Source organism: Arachis ipaensis, chromosome B08 (genome assembly GCF_000816755.2).
Source record: "Arachis ipaensis cultivar K30076 chromosome B08, Araip1.1, whole genome shotgun sequence".
In the NCBI taxonomy this organism is placed as follows: Eukaryota; Viridiplantae; Streptophyta; class Magnoliopsida; order Fabales; family Fabaceae; genus Arachis; species Arachis ipaensis.
The window spans coordinates 2,852,222-2,871,197 of NC_029792.2; the positions used below are offsets into that span (position 1 = coordinate 2,852,222).

General features: G+C 37.4%; 6 protein-coding genes across 8 annotated transcripts in view; 3 read left to right on the forward strand and 3 right to left on the reverse strand.

Moving 5' to 3' along the window:
• LOC107611905 lies at window positions 990–2,627 on the forward strand. Its single transcript, XM_016313777.2, has 2 exons — window positions 990–1,140; window positions 1,709–2,627. The coding sequence occupies exons 1-2, from the start codon at window positions 1,099–1,101 to the stop codon at window positions 2,474–2,476; spliced, it is 810 nt and encodes a 269-aa protein (XP_016169263.1). The 5' UTR covers window positions 990–1,098; the 3' UTR covers window positions 2,477–2,627.
• LOC107610253 (RING-H2 finger protein ATL47-like) lies at window positions 2,870–3,475 on the forward strand. Its single transcript, XM_016312325.1, has one exon. It carries the CDS (start codon window positions 2,870–2,872, stop codon window positions 3,473–3,475), a length of 606 nt encoding a protein of 201 aa, XP_016167811.1.
• LOC107613986 (60S ribosomal protein L23a) lies at window positions 3,852–5,255 on the reverse strand. Its single transcript, XM_016316198.2, has 4 exons — window positions 5,165–5,255; window positions 5,015–5,071; window positions 4,232–4,595; window positions 3,852–4,139 (listed from the first exon to the last, which is right to left on the reverse strand). Exons 2-4 carry the CDS (start codon window positions 5,028–5,030, stop codon window positions 4,055–4,057), a joined length of 465 nt encoding a protein of 154 aa, XP_016171684.1. The 5' UTR covers window positions 5,031–5,071; window positions 5,165–5,255; the 3' UTR covers window positions 3,852–4,054.
• LOC107614313 (monofunctional riboflavin biosynthesis protein RIBA 3, chloroplastic) lies at window positions 5,707–8,075 on the reverse strand. 2 transcript variants are annotated; one of them, XM_021108590.1, is made up of 8 exons: window positions 7,947–8,075; window positions 7,698–7,861; window positions 7,516–7,586; window positions 7,220–7,441; window positions 6,799–7,124; window positions 6,580–6,709; window positions 6,218–6,514; window positions 5,707–6,127 (listed from the first exon to the last, which is right to left on the reverse strand). In XM_021108590.1, the coding sequence occupies exons 1-8, from the start codon at window positions 8,003–8,005 to the stop codon at window positions 5,870–5,872; spliced, it is 1,527 nt and encodes a 508-aa protein (XP_020964249.1). In that variant the 5' UTR covers window positions 8,006–8,075; the 3' UTR covers window positions 5,707–5,869. The 2 variants fall into 2 exon arrangements, with proteins under 2 accessions (XP_020964249.1, XP_016172011.1); XM_016316525.2 differs by having other exon boundaries at window positions 7,516–7,861.
• Window positions 8,903–13,764, forward strand: LOC107613001 (UDP-galactose/UDP-glucose transporter 5). The gene is made up of 11 exons (XM_016314816.2): window positions 8,903–9,359; window positions 9,980–10,093; window positions 10,209–10,301; window positions 10,398–10,463; window positions 10,918–11,016; window positions 11,851–11,930; window positions 12,172–12,284; window positions 12,409–12,497; window positions 12,876–12,962; window positions 13,066–13,134; window positions 13,253–13,764. Exons 1-11 carry the CDS (start codon window positions 9,240–9,242, stop codon window positions 13,370–13,372), a joined length of 1,050 nt encoding a protein of 349 aa, XP_016170302.1. The 5' UTR covers window positions 8,903–9,239; the 3' UTR covers window positions 13,373–13,764.
• The window catches only part of LOC107613002 (nodulin homeobox), a 21,477-nt gene continuing 16,277 nt past the window's right edge, over window positions 13,777–18,976 (reverse strand). The window contains exons 16-17 of one of the 2 annotated variants that reach the window (XM_016314817.2): window positions 14,708–15,252; window positions 13,777–14,578 (exon numbers count right to left, since the gene is read on the reverse strand). In XM_016314817.2, the coding sequence (XP_016170303.1) occupies window positions 14,056–14,578; window positions 14,708–15,252 (1,068 nt within the window). In that variant the 3' untranslated portion in view covers window positions 13,777–14,055. Of the gene's footprint in view, window positions 14,579–14,697; window positions 15,253–18,976 lie in introns of both variants that reach the window. The other variant, XM_021108591.1, reaches the window with a different exon arrangement.

Consider the following 18,976-nt stretch of genomic DNA (forward strand, 5'->3'; position numbering starts at 1 on the left):
TAAAAATTTAAATATGATACAATATTAATAATCATTTACTAATTATTTTATATATATTATATATTAAAATGATATATATTATATATATACTGAGACGGATATAAGCGGGTATTACCTAAATCCGACCTTGCTCTGTCCCGCCTAAAAATCCGCCCCGCTCAAAACCCGCTCTCGAATGGATAGAGGGACGGAGTGGGTATCTACAGATTTGGGTGGTGTTGCCATTTCTAAAAAAATTGATATGTTTAAATTTAAAAAAAATAAAAAATTTAAATACATTTTCAAATTTTTAAAAATTTAAATATTCGTAAATCAAGCCAATGAGTAATAACTCAAATGACATAGTCTCTCCATACTCAATTAAGAGGTTGGGGGTTCGAGTCTCCTATCTTTATCTTTGGTTAAAAAAAAAAAATATTCGTAAATCAAAAGTTCAAGAGACCTGAATAAAATGTTTACAATCTCTTTCAAGAAATTCTTCAACTAAAAACTTGGTAACTCAAAACTAATTTAAAGATAAATCAACCCAAATAAGCAATTAAGCACTCTATCAAAGACCTAGGGGCATTCACGTAAAAATCACAATAGCCGCATCAAAGTAAATAATAGACCCTATAGTCTATGGTTAAGGCGCACCGACTGAACTCAACTCTTTTTAATTTAAAAACAAAGTGGCGTTTACCTTTTGATAAACAAATAAAATGAATTATACATAAGAAAACAAAGCGAAAATTAAATCAAGGGATCATAAGGACAAAACCAATAGGAAGGAAGGGACAAGGGTCCTGAAAGAGTGGGAGAATTTTGGGATTTTAGAAATCGGGTAATAGAAAAAAAAAAGGAAACTATTTAATCTTTTATTTTTGTATAGAAGTTTTTGGACACTATCTAATTTAATTGTCATTTATTGGAGGATATAGGACTTTGAATCTTGGACCACACCACGTTCTCCCTCTACTCTTGTGTCTTGTCTTTGTGTGCGTTAATTCTCTCTATAAATAACACCTAATATCCAATCCTCTAATCCTCCCAAGTCTTCTTCACTCACTATTTGTTTTTTTTCCATTATTTCTCTTCCTTGGCTTTTTGCAACATAACATGGAAGACCCCTTAGGTTCCATATTCAATTCCCATCACGAGGTGGGTCATTAATCACTACTCATTTTCCTTCTCATTTTTCACTACCATTCACTCACTACACATTATAACTAACCTCTTTTTCCTTTTAATCACTTGCATTTTCATTTTTTTTTTCTGTGTGTTATTGGAGGCTTTGTTTATTTGGTTAATTAGTTTCACTCTCAAGAATAAATAATTTTGTTGAGAATGGAGTATAGTTTAGTTCTTTCTGCATTTTGTTTCTCATAAAGCGGGTTTTTGTTGAAAAAAATTGTCATTTATATGCATGATTGTGACTCACAATATTTTGAGCCTATAATTTTTCCTTAATTTTGTGTTCCTTGATTCATTTCTCAGATTTTTTTAAAAAAATATCTTTTTTGCTTCTGAAAGAAGAAACTATTTATCTTTGACCCTTATTTTATGTATTATGATTTTCAAACTATAAATAGTAAATACCCATATTACCGCTGTTTCCAAATAAAACCAAGTTTATTATTTCCTTTTTTATTCAGTTAATTAATGCAAACAAAATAAGATTTCTTAATTGTTTATGAATTGAAGTTCCATTTTTGTTCTTCTTTTGCAGAGTGCTGATGAGTTGAGACAAAAGTTGAGCCTAACAAGAATCGAACTGGAGACTTTAAGAAGCGAGAACGTGGAACTGACGAACCTTTTGAACATGGCACAACAAGAGAGAGACGAAGCGAGGAACCAGCTTCAGAAGATGATGAAAGCACTGAAAATGATGAAGGGATTTTGTGTTGACGACAACAACAACAACAAGAACAACAACCTCGTATCACTTGCCGCCATTGCTAACAACACTAAAGCAAACTCAAGCATCACAGAATCAAACAGCCTCTCACGTGTTTCTTCTCCCGTTGATGCTGTTTCTTCATCACCAGAATTCTCAAACATGAACGTTAACAACGTTGTTGACTCTGGTTGTTTCTTCTATGAGAAGCCTGATCTTGATCCTGCAGATGCATTGATTGAGTGTCTCGCCAAGGGGAAAGTGTTGCCGCAGCAGGGGAAGCTTCTTGATGCTGTGGTGGACGCAGGTCCATTGCTCCGGTCTCTCATTCCGGCGGGGCCTCTTCCCACGTTTCGAAACCCGCCGCCATTACAGGACATCAAGGTTCCACCACTTTCAGTCAAAGGACTTGATTCCAGTGGGATCATTGAGTTGGGAAATTCCTTTGCAACAACAACAAACACTTGTTCTTGGAATTCACCTTCCTCTGTTCTCAACTTCGGTGGTGGTGGTTCTTGGAACAATGTTTTGCCGTTGACTTCAAATGTTTCTGGAGTCATGAAGTGTGCCCCGTCAAGGGTTGTGAGACAAAGGATTTGATTTAGCGAGTCTTTTTCTGTAAATGGAATTTAGAAACGATTGGTGTAAATGGCATACCAAGGTTTTTGATATAATGTAGTCCCACTCTGAACCTTTGAGTTTATGGAGACTTTTATTTTGATATATATTATTACTTTAGTTTCAAACTTTTGACTTGGAGTTATATCAAAGTAGTATACGGAAATAACAATGTTGGAAAACAACATTTTAAAACGGTGAAATCAACTAAGACAAGGCGAGTTATTATTTCCTGAAAATTATCTCCCACATTATACGTCCACATTTGGTACTTAGACATTATCTCCCGCATTTTTACTTAAGCTCTCTATTAAGTTCAATTGAAGGCCTTTACAAACTCATCAAGTGTTACTAATCTCTCCATTAAAATGTGTGATGGAAGGGAAGGATAGGGAAGTACTTTGTTTATTTATAGGCTGCTGTATTCTTTTCCTTGTAGTCAATTTCTCCGACATTCTCTTGTGTGTCTTCTTGAAAGCATACCGTTTTCTCATTAGGTGTCCTTCCTCCTCGGAAGTTAACCCTTCAAGCTCCCCTAATGATCTGCAGCATCATCAAGTTGTCATTGAGTCCTTCCCTGATATCTCTTCTCTACAAAGCGACGGCTTAGACAGCTCCGTGATAAGTTCTCTTCCGGTGTCGGAGTTCGAAAATGTGGGAGACCACAAGTCTATTAACGCAGATTGTGTCATTTGTCTCGGGGAATTTGAAAAAGGGGAGAAGCTTAAGCTGCTTCCTCAATGTGCTCATGCTTTCCATGTTTCTTGCATAGATGCATGGTTTCAGTCTCATTCAAATTGCCCACTTTGCAGGTCCCAAGTCCATCATGTTGAAGATGCTATCGCCGGGTATTCAGTGTCTTTGTATCCATTGCTGGAAACTCTGAGGAGGGAAGACTTTTCCCGAGACAGCGATGAACTAATCCGATCCGTTCGGTCCGAGGTCATACAAAGCTGGGCAAGTAGACCACACACACTGTAACCACCAGCCAGCCACCTTTGATTTGGATGGCTCCAGGTACTCAAACCATTCGGATTTGTTTGTTTGTTTATCAAAGTGTTGTGAGCCTCTTACCATGGTATCAGAGCCTACTCCTTGACTCATTATTGCTCAATACAACAAAATAAACATATGTATTCCAACCTTTATATATTTACGATTAACATAGTCATCTTTAAATCATGGTTAATCCAAACTCTACTTTTGACCAACATGTGACAACTCAATTTATAATTTTTACATTTTAATTTAAGTGTTTTTTTTTACCCTTGGAAAATAAATTTACATAGTCACAACTAGCAAGAATGATATGACGAGGATAGCAAACTTCTTATAATAAGATGTGTAGAATAAAATATCCCGAAAATTGGAAAATGATCCCTGCTCATTTACTCATCGGAATTGATATTGTAACGAGTAACTTAATTCAAACTGGAACAAAGTACACCAAATAACAAGCAGCAAAAATTTAGAACTAGGTTTTGTTTCAATAGTATCCATCAATTACCACCATAGCTAATATCTAAATAAAAAGTGATCCGGGTAAAGCCAGGAAACACCTTAGATGATTCCAATCTTGTTTGCTACATCCAAGGCATCATAATCAGGTGTCAACCTAACATAAGCCTTCTTGGTTCCATCAGGCCTACAACAAAGTAATACACATAAATTTATATGAAGATAGGTGATTTGATTATAAACAAATTTCAAATTACTAATGACTGCATAAAGGCTCACCTGATCAAAGTGTTTACTTTCTTGGCCTGGATGTCATACATTTTCTTCACTGCATCCTTGATCTTCTTCTTGTCAGCACGCAAGTCAACAATGAAAACCAAAGTGTTGTTGTCTTCAATCTTCTTCATTGCCGACTCGGTTGTGAGAGGGTATTTCAGAATTTGATAATGGTCAAGCTTGTTCCTTGGTGGGGCACTAATGCGGGGGTATTTGGGGTTCCTATCCTTCTTCAAAGTCTTAGGGCGATGGAATGTGACCTTTGTTCTGATCTTCTTGGCCTTCTTCTTAAAGGTAGCACCTGACTTCACTGCCTTAGCAGTTTTCAAGGCCTGAGCCTTTGGATCAGCCTTCTTTGAACTATCAACTGCATATAAAACAGAGTTATCAACCCATTGTAACATTCTTAATCTAAATCTCCACTTAAACTAAAAGCCTCAATGTAACTTTATGAAGGTAACCACATGATAATACAGCATAATGTAGGACCCAAATTAACGCAACAGAGTATTCTTTGTCACTAAAACTTCAATCATAGTTGCCACCAAACAAGTTCTAGTTATAATTTCATTGTAAATATGCAATTTGAAGTAATGCTCCAAGGTTAGAATCTACTATAGAAGGGGGTAAATATGATTCCCTACGGTTGGACACAGCTCATTTCATTTCCCCGAAAAAAATTGCATTTTGAAAAAGAAGCAGCAAGGCACAAATCTATAGCGTCAATTCGGTACAAAATAAGAATATTGATTGCTCAAGAGAAAGTAATGGTGACGAAGAAAATACCTTTAGCTGGGGCCATGGTTCTGCGGAAGATGAACGAACCTTACCTGTGGTGGAACCCTGAAAGTAAAGAAGAAAATGAAGTTAAGGTTCAGTGAAAGATGTTCAACAAAGCACAGGATAAGTTATGGTGTGCGGCAAGGTGAGACGCACCTGCAAGTAGTAGCTAGGGTTTGAATCGGGGAAGAAGAAGAAGAAGAACCACCCGACTCTTATACGAGTATCCACTACCCCATTTCTGGTTTATTTTTTATTGGGCCAATTTTATTTGGGCTACTTTGGGCTTTACTCTTGAACTATGGGCTTAGCCTATATAATGGTATACTTAACAGTCCAAAAAAAACGGGTCTGCTTGTCCAAATCCAATAATAGACGATGCTTGGGACCGAAAAAAAAGACAATGCTTGACCGAAAAGCAAGACCAAGAGAAAAAAAAGAAGCATTATTATTTTTCCGAAAAAAAATAATCATTAAACAGAATAATAATGATAACTAACTTGGGTTGGGTTGGTTGAGTGGTTAGTTCACTTGTTTTTTTAAGCAAGTATCGGAAGTTCGAATCCCACTGCGCGCGCAGTATTTGTGTATATGTTGCATACTTTTTTGCGAGGTTATCGTAGCTTAACAATGGTGGGAATAAATTTAGAAATACCAAGTAGGAAACTGTTGCATTATTTTTGAAAAAAAAATATATATGTCTATCAATGAAAAATGTGTTTATTTGAGTAATACAATGTATACAATCATGAGAGATGAATGCCATGAATAATTTATTGTTGGGGGTGACACCTTTGAAACAATTTTGTAACAATGGCATAAAAGACATCTTTTGTTGCAATAAATTTTGTGTAGACTATACTATGTATTCTCTTGTGAGTCTTGTTTATTTACAGTTGAATCATGGTTGAATCCAGGTAATGATCCTTGTAAATCAGAGGCATAAACATGACCCATCTTTATCCTTTTAGTTTCGAGGTATCGCTTGTTTTCCTCCGTGATTGGTGTCAACACAGGAACACGTCCTATGACTGCCAAACCATACCCTTTTAGACCAACAAACTTGGCTGGATTGTTAGTCATTAGCCGCATAGTTCGAACTCCTATGTCTCTCAGAATCTGCACATTTTTTTTTTTCATGGTATTCAATAAGTTTTTCATGGTTTTAGATACAGTATCCAAACAAGAAAAGTGAATGATGGACCTGACCTGGGCTCCAATCCCATACTCACGAGCATCAACGGCTAAACCAAGTTCAATGTTGGCTTGGACAGTGTCATGTCCTTGGTCCTGTAAATTATAGGCTTTAAGTTTGTGACCAAGTCCAATGCCTCTTCCTTCATGACCTCTAAGATACACAACTACTCCTCTTCCTGCTTCTTCTATTAACTGCATTGCCAAATCTAGTTGGTTTCCACAGTCACACCGAGCTGATCCAAATATGTCACCAGTTAAACATTCTGAATGCACTCTCACTAGCACATCTTGTCCATCTCCTATCTCTCCCTGTGTTTACTTAATCACTCAGTTTCTAACTATATATATTCAACATGTTCAATCAACTTTCTTACCTTCACAACAGCCACATGTTCAGTTCCATCTAACTTTGAGCTGTAGCAATATGCTTCAAAATCACCCCATTTCGTAGGCAACCTTGAAACACAAGTTCTTACAACCAATTCTTCGCGCTTTCTCCGGTACCTTGAGATGAGATTAGTTAACACACACAATCACATGATTAAAAAATTAACTGGGTTTAGATAATGCTAAATGATGCCTCTATATATTACCTTATCAAATCAGTGATTGAGACAATAGGAAAGTTGTATTCCAATGCTAAGTTTGTTAGAGTGGGCAAAGAAGACATGGAACCATCCTCATCATTAACAAGAGCTGAAAGAACAGAAACTGGTGGCAATCCAGCAAGTGAAACCAGATCAACTGAAGCCTCAGTGTGACCTGCTCTCCTTAGAACCCCACCATTTCTGTACTTCAAGGGAAACACATGACCTGGCTTTCTAAAATCTTCTGAGTTAGACTCTGGAGATGATAGAGCAAGAACTGTTTTCGCTCTGTCCGCGGCTGATACGCCTGTTGAAGTTCCAAATTTTGCATCCTACTCAGGTGAAAACAACATTCCTTTTAATGAAAAGCATAATGTTATGGTTTGCAAAGTAGAATTAGGCCTATAAGACTATGATAACACTTTACCACTGTGATAGTAAAGGTTGGGGCTGAAGAATCTTCATCTTCAGTTTCTGGTGACATGAGAGGAAGGTTGAGTCTTTGAAGATCCTCTTGTTTCATGCCAACAGAAACAATCCCTGATCCATGCCTAATCAAAAAGGCTATATCCTTGGTACTAGTCAGAGATGCTGCCATTACAAGGTTTCCTTCAACATCACCATTTTCATCATCTACCACAATCACAAACTAATAGAAAAAAAATAAAAATGAATGAGTTAGATTAAGAACATTAAACATAACACTTGATATAAATCTGTTACCTTTCCTTGGCGAAGTGCATTAAGTGCTTGCTCAATGGAAGAGTAACCCTTAGAGGGACAATCTGGATCACCTTCAGCATCACTCACAAAGAAATCAGTAGTTTCCTGTGTTATTTCAGCGTTCAATGTTCCAAATGGTGCTGAAGAAGAAGAAGAAGACGAAAACTGTTTTGAAGCATCACCTAAGAGGGACCCATTTTCATTGTTCCTTTTCAAGTTACCATTTTCATCAAAGAATTCATATCCAATAGCACAAGAAGCTGAATTCAACAACCTGTTGTTCCTCCATATGCCAAATCTCCCACTGTGATTATTATGATGGCTGCTATATGATCGTTGTTGCAAGCTGCAAAATAATCAAGAATAATAGTCAAGCTTATTTCAACTTTGAACTCAGCAAATTAATCAAGAAAAAATAGTGACACACATACCTTGAGCTGGTGATGACGTGGCCAATCAAAGGATGAGGGAAGAATGAAGCTGAGTCCATAGACTCTGTTCTGTGACTTTAAAAATACACAGATTAGTGCTCTTGTTTCGCCATGCATAATAATATATAGAAAAAAATATATATACATATATAAAAAAAATGTGGACCTCTAGTTATGGATGTGTTCCAAACGTAACTATATTATCCAACAAACATTTTCAACTTCTGCTTTGGAAAAGTATAGGTAATCAACAATACTTTTGAACAATGTGTAAAAAATGTGAATTAATAGAGTTAAAAGAGTAAATTTAATTAATAGCATTAAATTAGGGTGTAATGTATTTTTATTTGATTGGTAATTGTTCATGTTGTTTAAGATAGTCATTGTTTACCAAACACTCGCTTTGTGCTTTTATCAATCATTCAATACTAATAAGAAATCACACCGCGTTGTCTTTTTTGTTCATCATAATAATAGAGGAGAAATACCTACATATTTTTAAGACACATTAAACATGTAGTTAAAAAAATATTTATAATCACTTATTCATATTTATAGATAAAGAATAGTGAAGAATCTATTTGCTGTAAAAATTTTTTAAAAAGATACATAATTTGCTATAAAATATGTTTTATTTTTTATTTATGAATCAAACAACAATTACATGAGATGAATTATGTTACATAAAATATCACATCCAATTCAAAATATTAAAATGAAAAATTTTACGGTAAAAAAATAACTTCTTATAATATATAAATTGTAGATAATTTCAAAGTAAGCAAGCATGTGGACACCATTAGTGAAATATAATGAGCAGCAATCTTCCAAGTTGCAAGCATTAGTGTGGGCCGTTGGGCCTTTGAAGAAAAGAAGCAGTAGGCAAGAGGGGGCCCAATGGTGGGTAGGTAAATAGGGTTGACGAGACAGAATGGGCCCATGAGGAAGTCAGAGTTAGCAAAGGGAAAAGTACCATGTTGTTGCCAAATCCAATGGTGGAATGGTGACGTGGCATGTGATTGAATATTGCAGAATACTTTGCCGGGGAATGCGACTCTCTTGAGGCTCTGCAAACACCATCTCCCTCATCTCTCTTTCTCTCAGCTCAAACTGAAAACAACGAATCAGAAACCAACTAAACTCGCTTTCTTTCTCTCTCACTCACACACTTTGAGTTTCTCTGTCAGTGCCACGCGGGAGTGGATGCCGTTTGATCCCCAACCTTAGAGGGGGTCCCACATTCGCTATTCTTATCTCAGTCTTCTATGTTCGAGTCCCACTCCGACTTTGGCCATGGCGGAAGAATCAAGCTCTTCTATTTCAGCTGATTCCAGAGACACTAACAAATTATGGAAGGGCACTTTTGCTGTCTCTGGTATCATGGTTACCCTTGTCACCTATGGCGTCTTGCAGGTTCCCCCATCAACCCTCTTTTTTCTCTCTTTTTTCTTTCCCCATCTTGCACGATTTACAGCTCTAGGATCTTCGTATCCCTGCAAAAAGTAATCATTTTTACTGCGTAGCTATGTTAATTTGATTTATTATTATTATTGTTCCAATTCAATGAGGTAGTTTGAAACCGATTAAGGTTAATTATTTTGTCAAAAGTTGGTATCTTTTTCCCCAATGAATCAGATTTGGGCTTTAATGGTAGCTGTAATTAGTTTGCATATGCTGACAATCGGGGGTTTGTAAATCAGAATATCATAGCTGCTATTGTTTGAATACAAAACTTGAATTGGTTTAGTATTGTTGTAGAAAGAAGAAAAGAGAAAGAGTAGCATAGGTAATCAACATAAGTGGGTTGCCAAGTGATTAAGTCATTTGGTTTTAGTATTTTTATTTCCTTGTAATTTGAGGGTTACTGAGGGTGAGTGTAGCTGTAGTCTACGTAGTATGAACAGATTCCTACACATTAGACTACAATTCTTCTTTTTTGTTTGTTTGTTTTCTCAATCGATGCTATATTAACATCAAAGCGCTCTCAGAGCCCATCATTTATCAAATGAGTTAATAGATATTTTTTATTGCAGGAAAAGATCATGAGAATACCATATGGGGCAGAAAAGGAGTACTTTAAGTATTCACTCTTTCTTGTTTTCTGCAATCGTATCACAACATCTGCTGTTTCCGCTGGTTCTTTGTTGGTAAGTAAATGTCATATACAAAATCAACAGATGCAGCTCTGACACATTTTCTTGTGAATGCATTTGCTTAGCCCCCAATTATTTGCAGTTTCATAATTTTCAACCTTTCTTTCAGGCAAGTAAAAAAACAATGGACCCTGTTGCTCCCATTTATAAGTATTGTCTCGTCTCGATATCAAATATACTGACCACAACTTGTCAATATGAGGTATTCTGTGTTCCTGTTATCTCATAAGAAGCTGCTAAGATGCCTGGTAGTTAGTTGCTAATCGTGTTTTCTTGAATGTGCATATTTCTTACCCAGGCCCTCAAGTATGTTAGCTTTCCTGTTCAAACTCTTGCAAAGTGTGCAAAAATGATACCAGTTATGGTAGGTCAAACTTTCACTGTACTCAATCATATCAATTTCTTGTGTTCATTACTGGCTAATTTTTATATTCATCAGATTTACCTTCTGGTATTTGTCTTGTATGATGGATTTGTAACTCATTTTTCATTTTCTCAGTGATTGCAACTTTTTTATTTGATGATGTGTTGGCAAATATTGAATATTTCATGCTCTATTTTCTTTCTCTCTGTCCAATTGCCATCATTGGTGGCTGTTTTCATTGTTCTGATTGTGAGAAAGCCATGAATACTAAAAGTCAAAGATATGGTGAGATAGTAGGAATTTGTTATTTGACATCACAGTCCTGCAATTATTTACAAATCCTGAAAATTTGGCTGAACATAATTTTTTAATTGATCGAATAGTTCTGCTGATATCATATAGCTACTATTGTGCCATGTTGAATTGGGTATTTCACGATTTGTGTGTTCAACAGGTTTGGGGTACACTCATAATGCAGAAGAGATATCAGGGACCTGACTATATGCTGGCTTTTTTAGTTACCCTTGGCTGCTCAGTATTTATCTTATATCCGGTAATTATTGGATCTTTGACCCTAATTATTTTGATATCCTTCTAATAATTCGGTTTCTGTCTTGTGATTCTTTTCTTCGTAGAAGTTAGAACTCGCAATGAATGTTCACCACTACTATATTAGTTTTGTTCAGTGACTGATGTTGCATGTGAGTGGTCCTGTGATTTCTTTTAATAGCAGAGGATTAGTTTTATTCCGGACATGACAAGAAGGTTGCTTGAGATAATATATTATTATCCTTTAGACAGAAACAAAAGGAATGGCAGGGCCCTTGAGTTATCTTGAACTGGTGTAGACAGTCCTAAGAAGGCCGCTATATCCACTATTTTGTCACTAAGTCCTTGAAGTTCCAAACTAATTCGTAAAAAGAGGGCATTCTTGATTACTTAGACATACCAAAGCAAATAAACTAGGGCTTGCATTTGCAAAATTTTATCATTATAATGAATTCTTAAACTAGTTCTCCTGAGTCCCAAGTGATATTCAAGCTTGTGTCGATGTTTTCTGCAATCGTTGTTGACTAATGACTACACATAGTTGGCAGCAGGACCCGATCTCGACAATTACAAGTTCACACATTTCTTTAATATGTTGATATGTAATGGGACCTAGAAGGGAGAGAGGTATTGAACAATTGAGGTCACATTTCTTTGATATCTTGATATTTACATGTGCCTACTGACACTGCCTTTTTGTTTTCACGTTCCCCATAGAAAGCATACCATATCAAATATTGTTTTCTTACACTTGATTGATCAAGCAGTTACTGATACTAATCAGCAGTGGCAATATTATGTAATAAGTTAAATTCATTCTTGCATGTCTTCATTGTAGGCAGGATCAGAAATAAGTCCATACAGTAGAGGAAGGGAAAATACGGTTTGGGGCGTTCTTTTAATGGTTGGCTATCTTGGGTATCACTACAGAACTTCAAGCCTTATTTTGAACTTTTTTCTTGTTGATTTAAGTTGTACTGGATGTTCAATTTGCACATTAAAAACCTTATTTTGAAACACTTGCAACTTTTTAACTTGTGAATGCACTAATTGGTGCATTTAAAATTTTGTACTTTAACTTATTATTTTAAGAATTTATCTTCAACTTGGTTCATCTACAAGTCTCTCATTGAATGAAGTTGTAATTTTTGTGTAATAGGTTTGATGGCTTCACAAGCACATTCCAGGATAAGCTGTTTAAAGGCTATGACATGGAGATACACAATCAGATATTTTATACCACATTGTGTTCTTGTATTCTTAGCTTCACAGGTAGAGTTTTTGGAAAGTTGCTTTTATTTTAGCATCCTTTGATTCTTTAGGCTAAGTTCTGGTTCTTTTCCAGCTTCATGGGTGGAAAATACATTCTTTTGACATTGTGAACATTTTAATTTAGGTCTTATCTTGCAAGGACATTTAATACCAGCAATAGAGTTTGTTTATCACCATCATGATTGTTTCTTTGACATAGTATTGCTTTCAACGGTAAGCAAAGTTCTTCCCTCTGTTATAATATGAATAATGTTGCAATGAAAATTGTTTTCACTTCTCTGTTTTTTTCTGAGATTTTGTAAGGAGTAAATTGCACTGTCCTCTCTTAAGATTTGATTAGGTGATATTCCATACACTGTTGTAAACATGACTACCTTTGGAAGGTTGTCAGCAAATATTTGACAAATTGAGAGTGGGTGTATGTAGTATAATTTAACTATAGGAGAGGTCACTGTAATTTAGCCTTTTCAAATCTATAACAATCCCTAATGTTACATACTTTTGTTTGAAAAAGAGGGAAAATAAAACAAGATTAAATGTTACTTCTTTTCTTCATCTTGTACTGAAGAATTTGTCATATTGTTGTCATAGGTTGCAACGGCTAGTCAATTTTTTATATCCTACACAATTCGCACTTTTGGTGCTCTAACATTTGCTACCATAATGACCACAAGACAGGTAACCATTGCATACAGTAATCTAGTCTTCAGTTTCGCTAGTACCGTATATGTTTATATTGCTTGGCATTTTATTCGATTTTCGTTTTTCCTAATATTGGCAGTTGGTGAGCATTATGCTTTCATGCATGTGGTTTTCGCATCCTCTTAGCTTGGAACAGTGGATTGGAGCCGTAAGACTCACTTTTACCCTCTCCGGACACCAAAAGTTTACACATTAAATTTTGCCATTCAACCATGTTCTTAATGATTGTGTTTTTGAGAAGCATTCTAATACCACTGCATTGTCAGGTCATTGTCTTTGGATCCCTTTATGCGAAAAGCTTCATGAAGAAACCACCTCCAAAAACAACCTCATCTGTAGCACTTGTTCAAAATGGAGAATCGAGTAATTTGAAAGTTAACCCTTGATTAAGATGAAGTTAACTTGTGCTGAACTGACACCTGTGCTTTCTTAAGTGACGAGGTAGCGTCAGAGCTGCACATTCAACATTGAAGGTTCATGGATAATTTCATTATACAGATGTGGCTTTGACTTGAAATCTGAACAACACCAACTACAGCTTGATTCCGGATTTTGGTATCACTGTCATAACAAGAGAGGAATTAAAAGGATATTGTCCCCTCTTTTTTCCATAGGGGAGATCAATTATAGATTGACTATAAGGCAAGAGAATGTTTATAGATTGAAAAAATGTGCAGAGTTTGCACAAAGTTGTTTTTATTTAGTTTTCGAGAAATGTGTAGGAGTAGGATGGAATTCAAGTATTCAACGATGGGTTTATGGCAATTTCCAAGGCTCATCATTCACTTAATACCATAACTAGCAATTTACTATTACGAAGAATAATCCTACTACAAAAAATTATAATCAGTTTAATAGTCAATTACAGTAACCTTGATTCACAATTAAATGCCACAAGCATCATTTTGGTGACCATAAAATGCTAGTAACAAAGTTGGCAAAAAACATATCCAGCATCGTTTAGCTAATAATAGATTGGCACTCCCTGTTTGGTTCGTTATCCAGAAGAATGATAACAGACTGAAGCAGGTAGCAAAGTAATAGCTGCAGCCATAGAAGCATCATGAATTCATTCCGACCATAAGCTGGAAACTCTGTTCAAATCCCATTGCACTCTGACAACACCGACCTTCAATTCGGCCTCCGCAAATGTGTTACCAGTGGCAACTGACGGGTAAGGTAATCGCAACCCTTTATCAATCTTAAGCTCACTAACATCCACAACACAGGTTGATGACTCCTCCAAACTTTTCTCATACCACTTACCATGCATCTGAAACACCTTTCCCTTACCAACCTCATCTCCTGCAGCATCTACAATCACCACAACTTGACCTGCATTGCATGGAACAAATTGCAGAGAACCAGTACTAGCAAATCCGGCAACTGAAGGCCCCGAATTCTCGCTGGAAGCTATTTTTGCGAGACTGTGATCTCTTGTATCCAAGGCATCACCTGGACTGTCAGGTGAGTCAAAGGATCCAAGTACTAGCTTTGTTGGCTTGTCTAAGATTGGATTGTCAACATTTGCAGCTGGTGCCGCTCGAACATCCTTAGCTGCTCGAGCTAATTTAGCTTTTCGATTGTTCAACCTGATATTGACAAAAATTCCAGCATGGATCAAACCAGATGAGAATAAATGGACCAATCTATGATGCACAAGCAGGCACTTGATATATTGATGCTCCTGGATTAGAACAAAAATGTCAGCAAAATATTACTCAGGGTTTATTTGCATTTCACCTACATGAAAGCATAATTTTTCCGCCCATGATTGAAGTGAAGCTGCATTTCGATGCATATCAGGCTTATCCAAGAGAGCACTCTCAATCAATGCCACCTGTTTATCATTCATTATATTTCGCTTCCGTTTCCTCTTCTGCACAGTGGCAAGCTTTTCATCCTCTTTATTTTCTTTAACTGCAACCTTTTTACGATCCTCATTTAATTTTGAAAGCTTGCCATCATACATATGCTCAAAAGAATTCTTTCCTTTTGCAGAACTAGTATCTGAACTGCTTGTATCAGTGTTTAGAGCATCCACATCGATTTCTCTAGTTCCTGATGCAGATATGACGTTATCTTCTTGATCTTGCATATTTATGTCACTGCCTTTATTTATGTCTTCAGCTCTGGTATTAGGTTGGTCTATGTCTGGAAATGCAGCATTCTTAGACATTCCTTCCTTTGAGTTACCACGCTTATTAAAACAAGCAGGCTCTTTTCCAGTTAAAGGTGATGGGCATCCCCCTGCATTCTGAGCCACCTGTAGGAAATCAAATTTTACATTAACATCACCATGTTGAGGAAAATCTACATGGTAAAGAACAACCGAATTTGAAAAATGGAGTACTTTTGTCATTTAACATTTAATGGCATTCTCTAGTTCTAAAATAAAATCAATTTTACATATATTTGTGTTAGCACACTGTTAGCCAAAAATAAACAAGTTGTGAGCTTCGAGGTAGTGACCAGCTTCATGGGAGCTATCGAGGAAAGCTAATCGACAGAAGTGAGGATCTCGATAGACCAGGACCCATCGAGAAAAAGTGAGGCAATCGAAGATGTTGGTTTATGGTATAACCAGAAATATTTAGGACAGAGATATAAGAAAAATACGTAGGTGAAAGGAATGGGAATCACACTTTTTTACTTTACTGAAGCAGTACATTTATAGGATTTTAATCCATGACACTACCACATCACCACTAAACTAGGAAGTGGGATGAACAGAAACTGCCACATACCCACTAGATAAGGAAGTGGAATAACACAAACTACTTTTCTCCTAAAGTGCAGGAACCACTAATTGACTAAAACAACAAACTGAAACAATAATAAAAAAAAACTTAATGCAGTCCAAAAGCAAATAATTAACAGAAGAAACGAGGAAGTTGACAAGTGAAGTTAGTAGCAGTTATAGACAGCACCCAAAGAGCGGGAGCGGTTACTCATAAATTAATGTACGTGGAAGCTACATTTCAATTTGATTGGTTGAATGTTCTTATAAATAGGAGAAGACTCGAAGGAATAAATGTTGGAACTTTGTTACAGAAAATCACTCAAGCACACTCACATCCCCAGCAAATTTATGAGTCTGCTTAGAGCTTTCTTTTCTGTAGGGTTCCTTCCATTGTCTTTACTTTTCATTTAAATTTCTTGTAATCTTTATTTTTCTTGCAGATTTATCTTTCAAGCAATTTTATCATTTCTGTCATCTTTTAAGATTCAATACTTTTCATTTCGATTTCAAAGTCCTTCGATCTCATCGAAGGCAATTTCTCTGCTTTCTTTAAAGTTAAAGTCATTTCATTTATTCTCAGTCATTTCATTTTTAAATTTATTTACTTTTCTTTTCAGATTTTTCTTTATTATTTTATCCAAATTGAAAGAGATTTTGATGCACTTCGAAAACTGGTGCTCACAAGAGGAGTAGGTTTCGCTCCTAGATTATTAGATATCGAACCAACCCAAATTTGCTAAAAATCGAACCAACCCAGATTATTAGATATCGAAATCTGTATTTTATTTGCCACTTTGAGGAATATTGCTATGGTAACTTCAACCCTATATTATGCACAGGCTAATGGTCAAGTTGAGGCGGCAAATAAAAGATTGATTAATTTGATTAAAAAGCAAATCGGTCGTAAACCTCGAACTTGGCATGAGACTTTGAGCCAAGTATTGTGGGCTTATCGAAACTCACCTAAAGGTTCAACGGCACCTCTCCGTATAAGTTGGTGTATGGTCATTGTTCATACCCTAACCCAAAGCGACGGCCAGGCCTAATTGAGTCCAAAAAGGCCTAACCCAAGGGGTTGGCATTCGCTGATCCATTCGACCTCTTCTCTTCCAAGAGGTCGGACTCGACATGAGCTGGCAAGTGACACTTATTCAGATAAGTAACTGCCTCCTTAAATCTCTCACCCACTTCTAGAAGAGAGATCCCAACAACTCTAAGATAAAGGGACGGTTATCCACCATCAGAAGTGGAACTACTTCAACGGTGGTTAGTGGTTCATCACCTATAAATACACTGAAGTACTCAGGTAAAACTAAGTTCCACTACTTTAAACATGCTTAATCCCTTGCTGACTTAGGCATCGGAGTGTCTTTGCAGGTACCACCCCCTATTCTTCAAAGCATACAACTTAGACGGCGGCTCCCTGACACGAGGCAAGTTGGAGACCACCTTCCTTGAACGCTTGGGTCTCACAAACAAGTCCAATCATCCGGTTCTAGGTAAACCCCGAAACATTGGCGCTGTTGCCGAGGACTTGGAAGATCAACGCACGATGGCAGACGACCAGCAGGAAGACGGACACACCGCATCGAAGTCCGAGCAAGAGCACCAGGATACGGTCAACAATGATAAAGCAATAATATCCCTACAAGGAACAGAAGGACAGCATGACGAAGGTCCCTCCAATACTCAGGGATCAAAAAGGATCTCCTCTGAAGTTCATCAGCTCGGAAAAGATGGACAACCTCACTCTACTGACCTAATAGGACTACTACATGGCCACCAAAGTCGACTCGAACAATTGGAACAAGAATTGGAACGACAGTGTGAAGCAGAACGAAGCCTAAGAAGAGAGATCAAGCAATGAAGAGAGCTCGAAGAAAAGCTCTCAAGGCTGGAATCCAACCTCCAAAATAAGGATTCCCGCAGAGATCGAGAAGACACCCCGTTAGGAGAAGAGGATCCATTTATTGAGGATATCATGAGGGTTAAAGTTCCCAGAAACTTTAAGAGCCCTGACATGGATCTGTACGATGGGACGACTGACTCGAAGTATCACCTCAGTAACTTTAAAAGTCGGATGTACTTATCTGACGTATCGGACACTACTCGCTGCAAGGCCTTTCCGACGACCTTGAATAAAGCGGCCATGAAGTTGTTCGATAGCTTTCCCCCCAAGTCGGTCACCAGCTTTGACGACCTCTCGCGAAAGTTTCTCGCGCGCTTCTCAATCCAGAAGGACAAAGTCAAGCATTCACCCAACCTATTAGGAGTAAAACAGGAGGTCGAAGAACCCCTGAGAGACTACATGGAAAGGTTCAACAAAGCGTGCTTGAAAATCCAAGGTTTACCCACTAAAGCAGTGATAATGGGTCTAGTCAATGGGCTCCGAGAAGGACCCTTCTTCCAATCCATCTCAAAGAGACACCCGACTTCTTTAAGTGATGTACAAGAACGAGTTGAGAAGTACATCAATATGGGGAAAAACGCCAGGCTAAGAGAATCAAGTTGGCGGATAGGGCATTCCCACCAATCGAAAGAAAAAGAGAAAGAGCCCAAGAAAAGGGAAGAATTCGGATCTGAGAAGCCTAGAAGATATCACTCTTACACTCCTCTACGAGTTTTCCTTGTAGATGTATACAGGAAAATTTGCCACATTGAAAAGCTTCCTCCTCCGCGACTCATCAAGAACAAAAAGGGGAAAGACGTAATGAATACTGTGAGTATCAAAAGCTGTACGGGCATTTTACTAATGATTGTTACGACCTAAAAAATGTGATAAAAAAGCTAGCCAGGGAAGGTCGGCTAGATAGATATCTCATGGAAAGGTCGGACAATCACGGGAAAAGAAAAAGAGACGATGAAGGTCACGAACGAAGAAGTCCGCCCCCACAGACCTCCGAGCGACACATCCATATGATATCGGGAGGATTTCATGGAGGAGGGCTGACCAAATCATCTCGAAAGAGGTATCTGAAAGAAGTCTATCAAGTCGGGAGTGAAGGGCCCGACCTCCCGACTATCTCATTCACCAAGGAGGACGGACAAGGCATTGTGCCTGGACACGATGACCCAGTAGTAATCACTATGATTCTCGCCAACGCTCATCTACATAGAACTCTGATGGATCAAGGGAGCACGACTGACCTCTTGTTTAAACCAGCATTTGGCAAATTAGGGTTGGACGAGAAAGAGCTAAGGGCCTACTCTGACACCCTCTTCGGATTAGGGGACACTCCCATTAAGG

Bases quoted from the DNA above. Each gene is read 5' to 3' on its own strand.
- LOC107611905 (XM_016313777.2), top strand. From the start codon at position 1,099: ATGGAAGACCCCTTAGGTTCCATATTCAATTCCCATCACGAG. The intron at 1,141-1,708 runs GTGGGTCATTAA...CTTCTTTTGCAG, and splicing joins TATTCAATTCCCATCACGAG to AGTGCTGATGAGTTGAGACA.
- LOC107610253 (XM_016312325.1), top strand. From the start codon at position 2,870: ATGGAAGGGAAGGATAGGGAAGTACTTTGTTTATTTATAGGCTGCTGT.
- LOC107613986 (XM_016316198.2), bottom strand. The intron at 4,140-4,231 runs GTGAGCCTTTAT...ACTTTGTTGTAG, and splicing joins AAAGTAAACACTTTGATCAG to GCCTGATGGAACCAAGAAGG.
- LOC107614313 (XM_016316525.2), bottom strand. From the start codon at position 8,005: ATGGACTCAGCTTCATTCTTCCCTCATCCTTTGATTGGCCACGTCATC. The intron at 7,862-7,946 runs GTATGTGTGTCA...ATTATTTTGCAG, and splicing joins CACGTCATCACCAGCTCAAG to CTTGCAACAACGATCATATA. The intron at 6,515-6,579 runs GTAAGAAAGTTG...AAGTAAACACAG, and splicing joins AACATGTGGCTGTTGTGAAG to GGAGAGATAGGAGATGGACA.
- LOC107613001 (XM_016314816.2), top strand. From the start codon at position 9,240: ATGGCGGAAGAATCAAGCTCTTCTATTTCAGCTGATTCCAGAGACACT. The intron at 10,094-10,208 runs GTAAGTAAATGT...CCTTTCTTTCAG, and splicing joins TTTCCGCTGGTTCTTTGTTG to GCAAGTAAAAAAACAATGGA. The intron at 10,302-10,397 runs GTATTCTGTGTT...TTTCTTACCCAG, and splicing joins CCACAACTTGTCAATATGAG to GCCCTCAAGTATGTTAGCTT.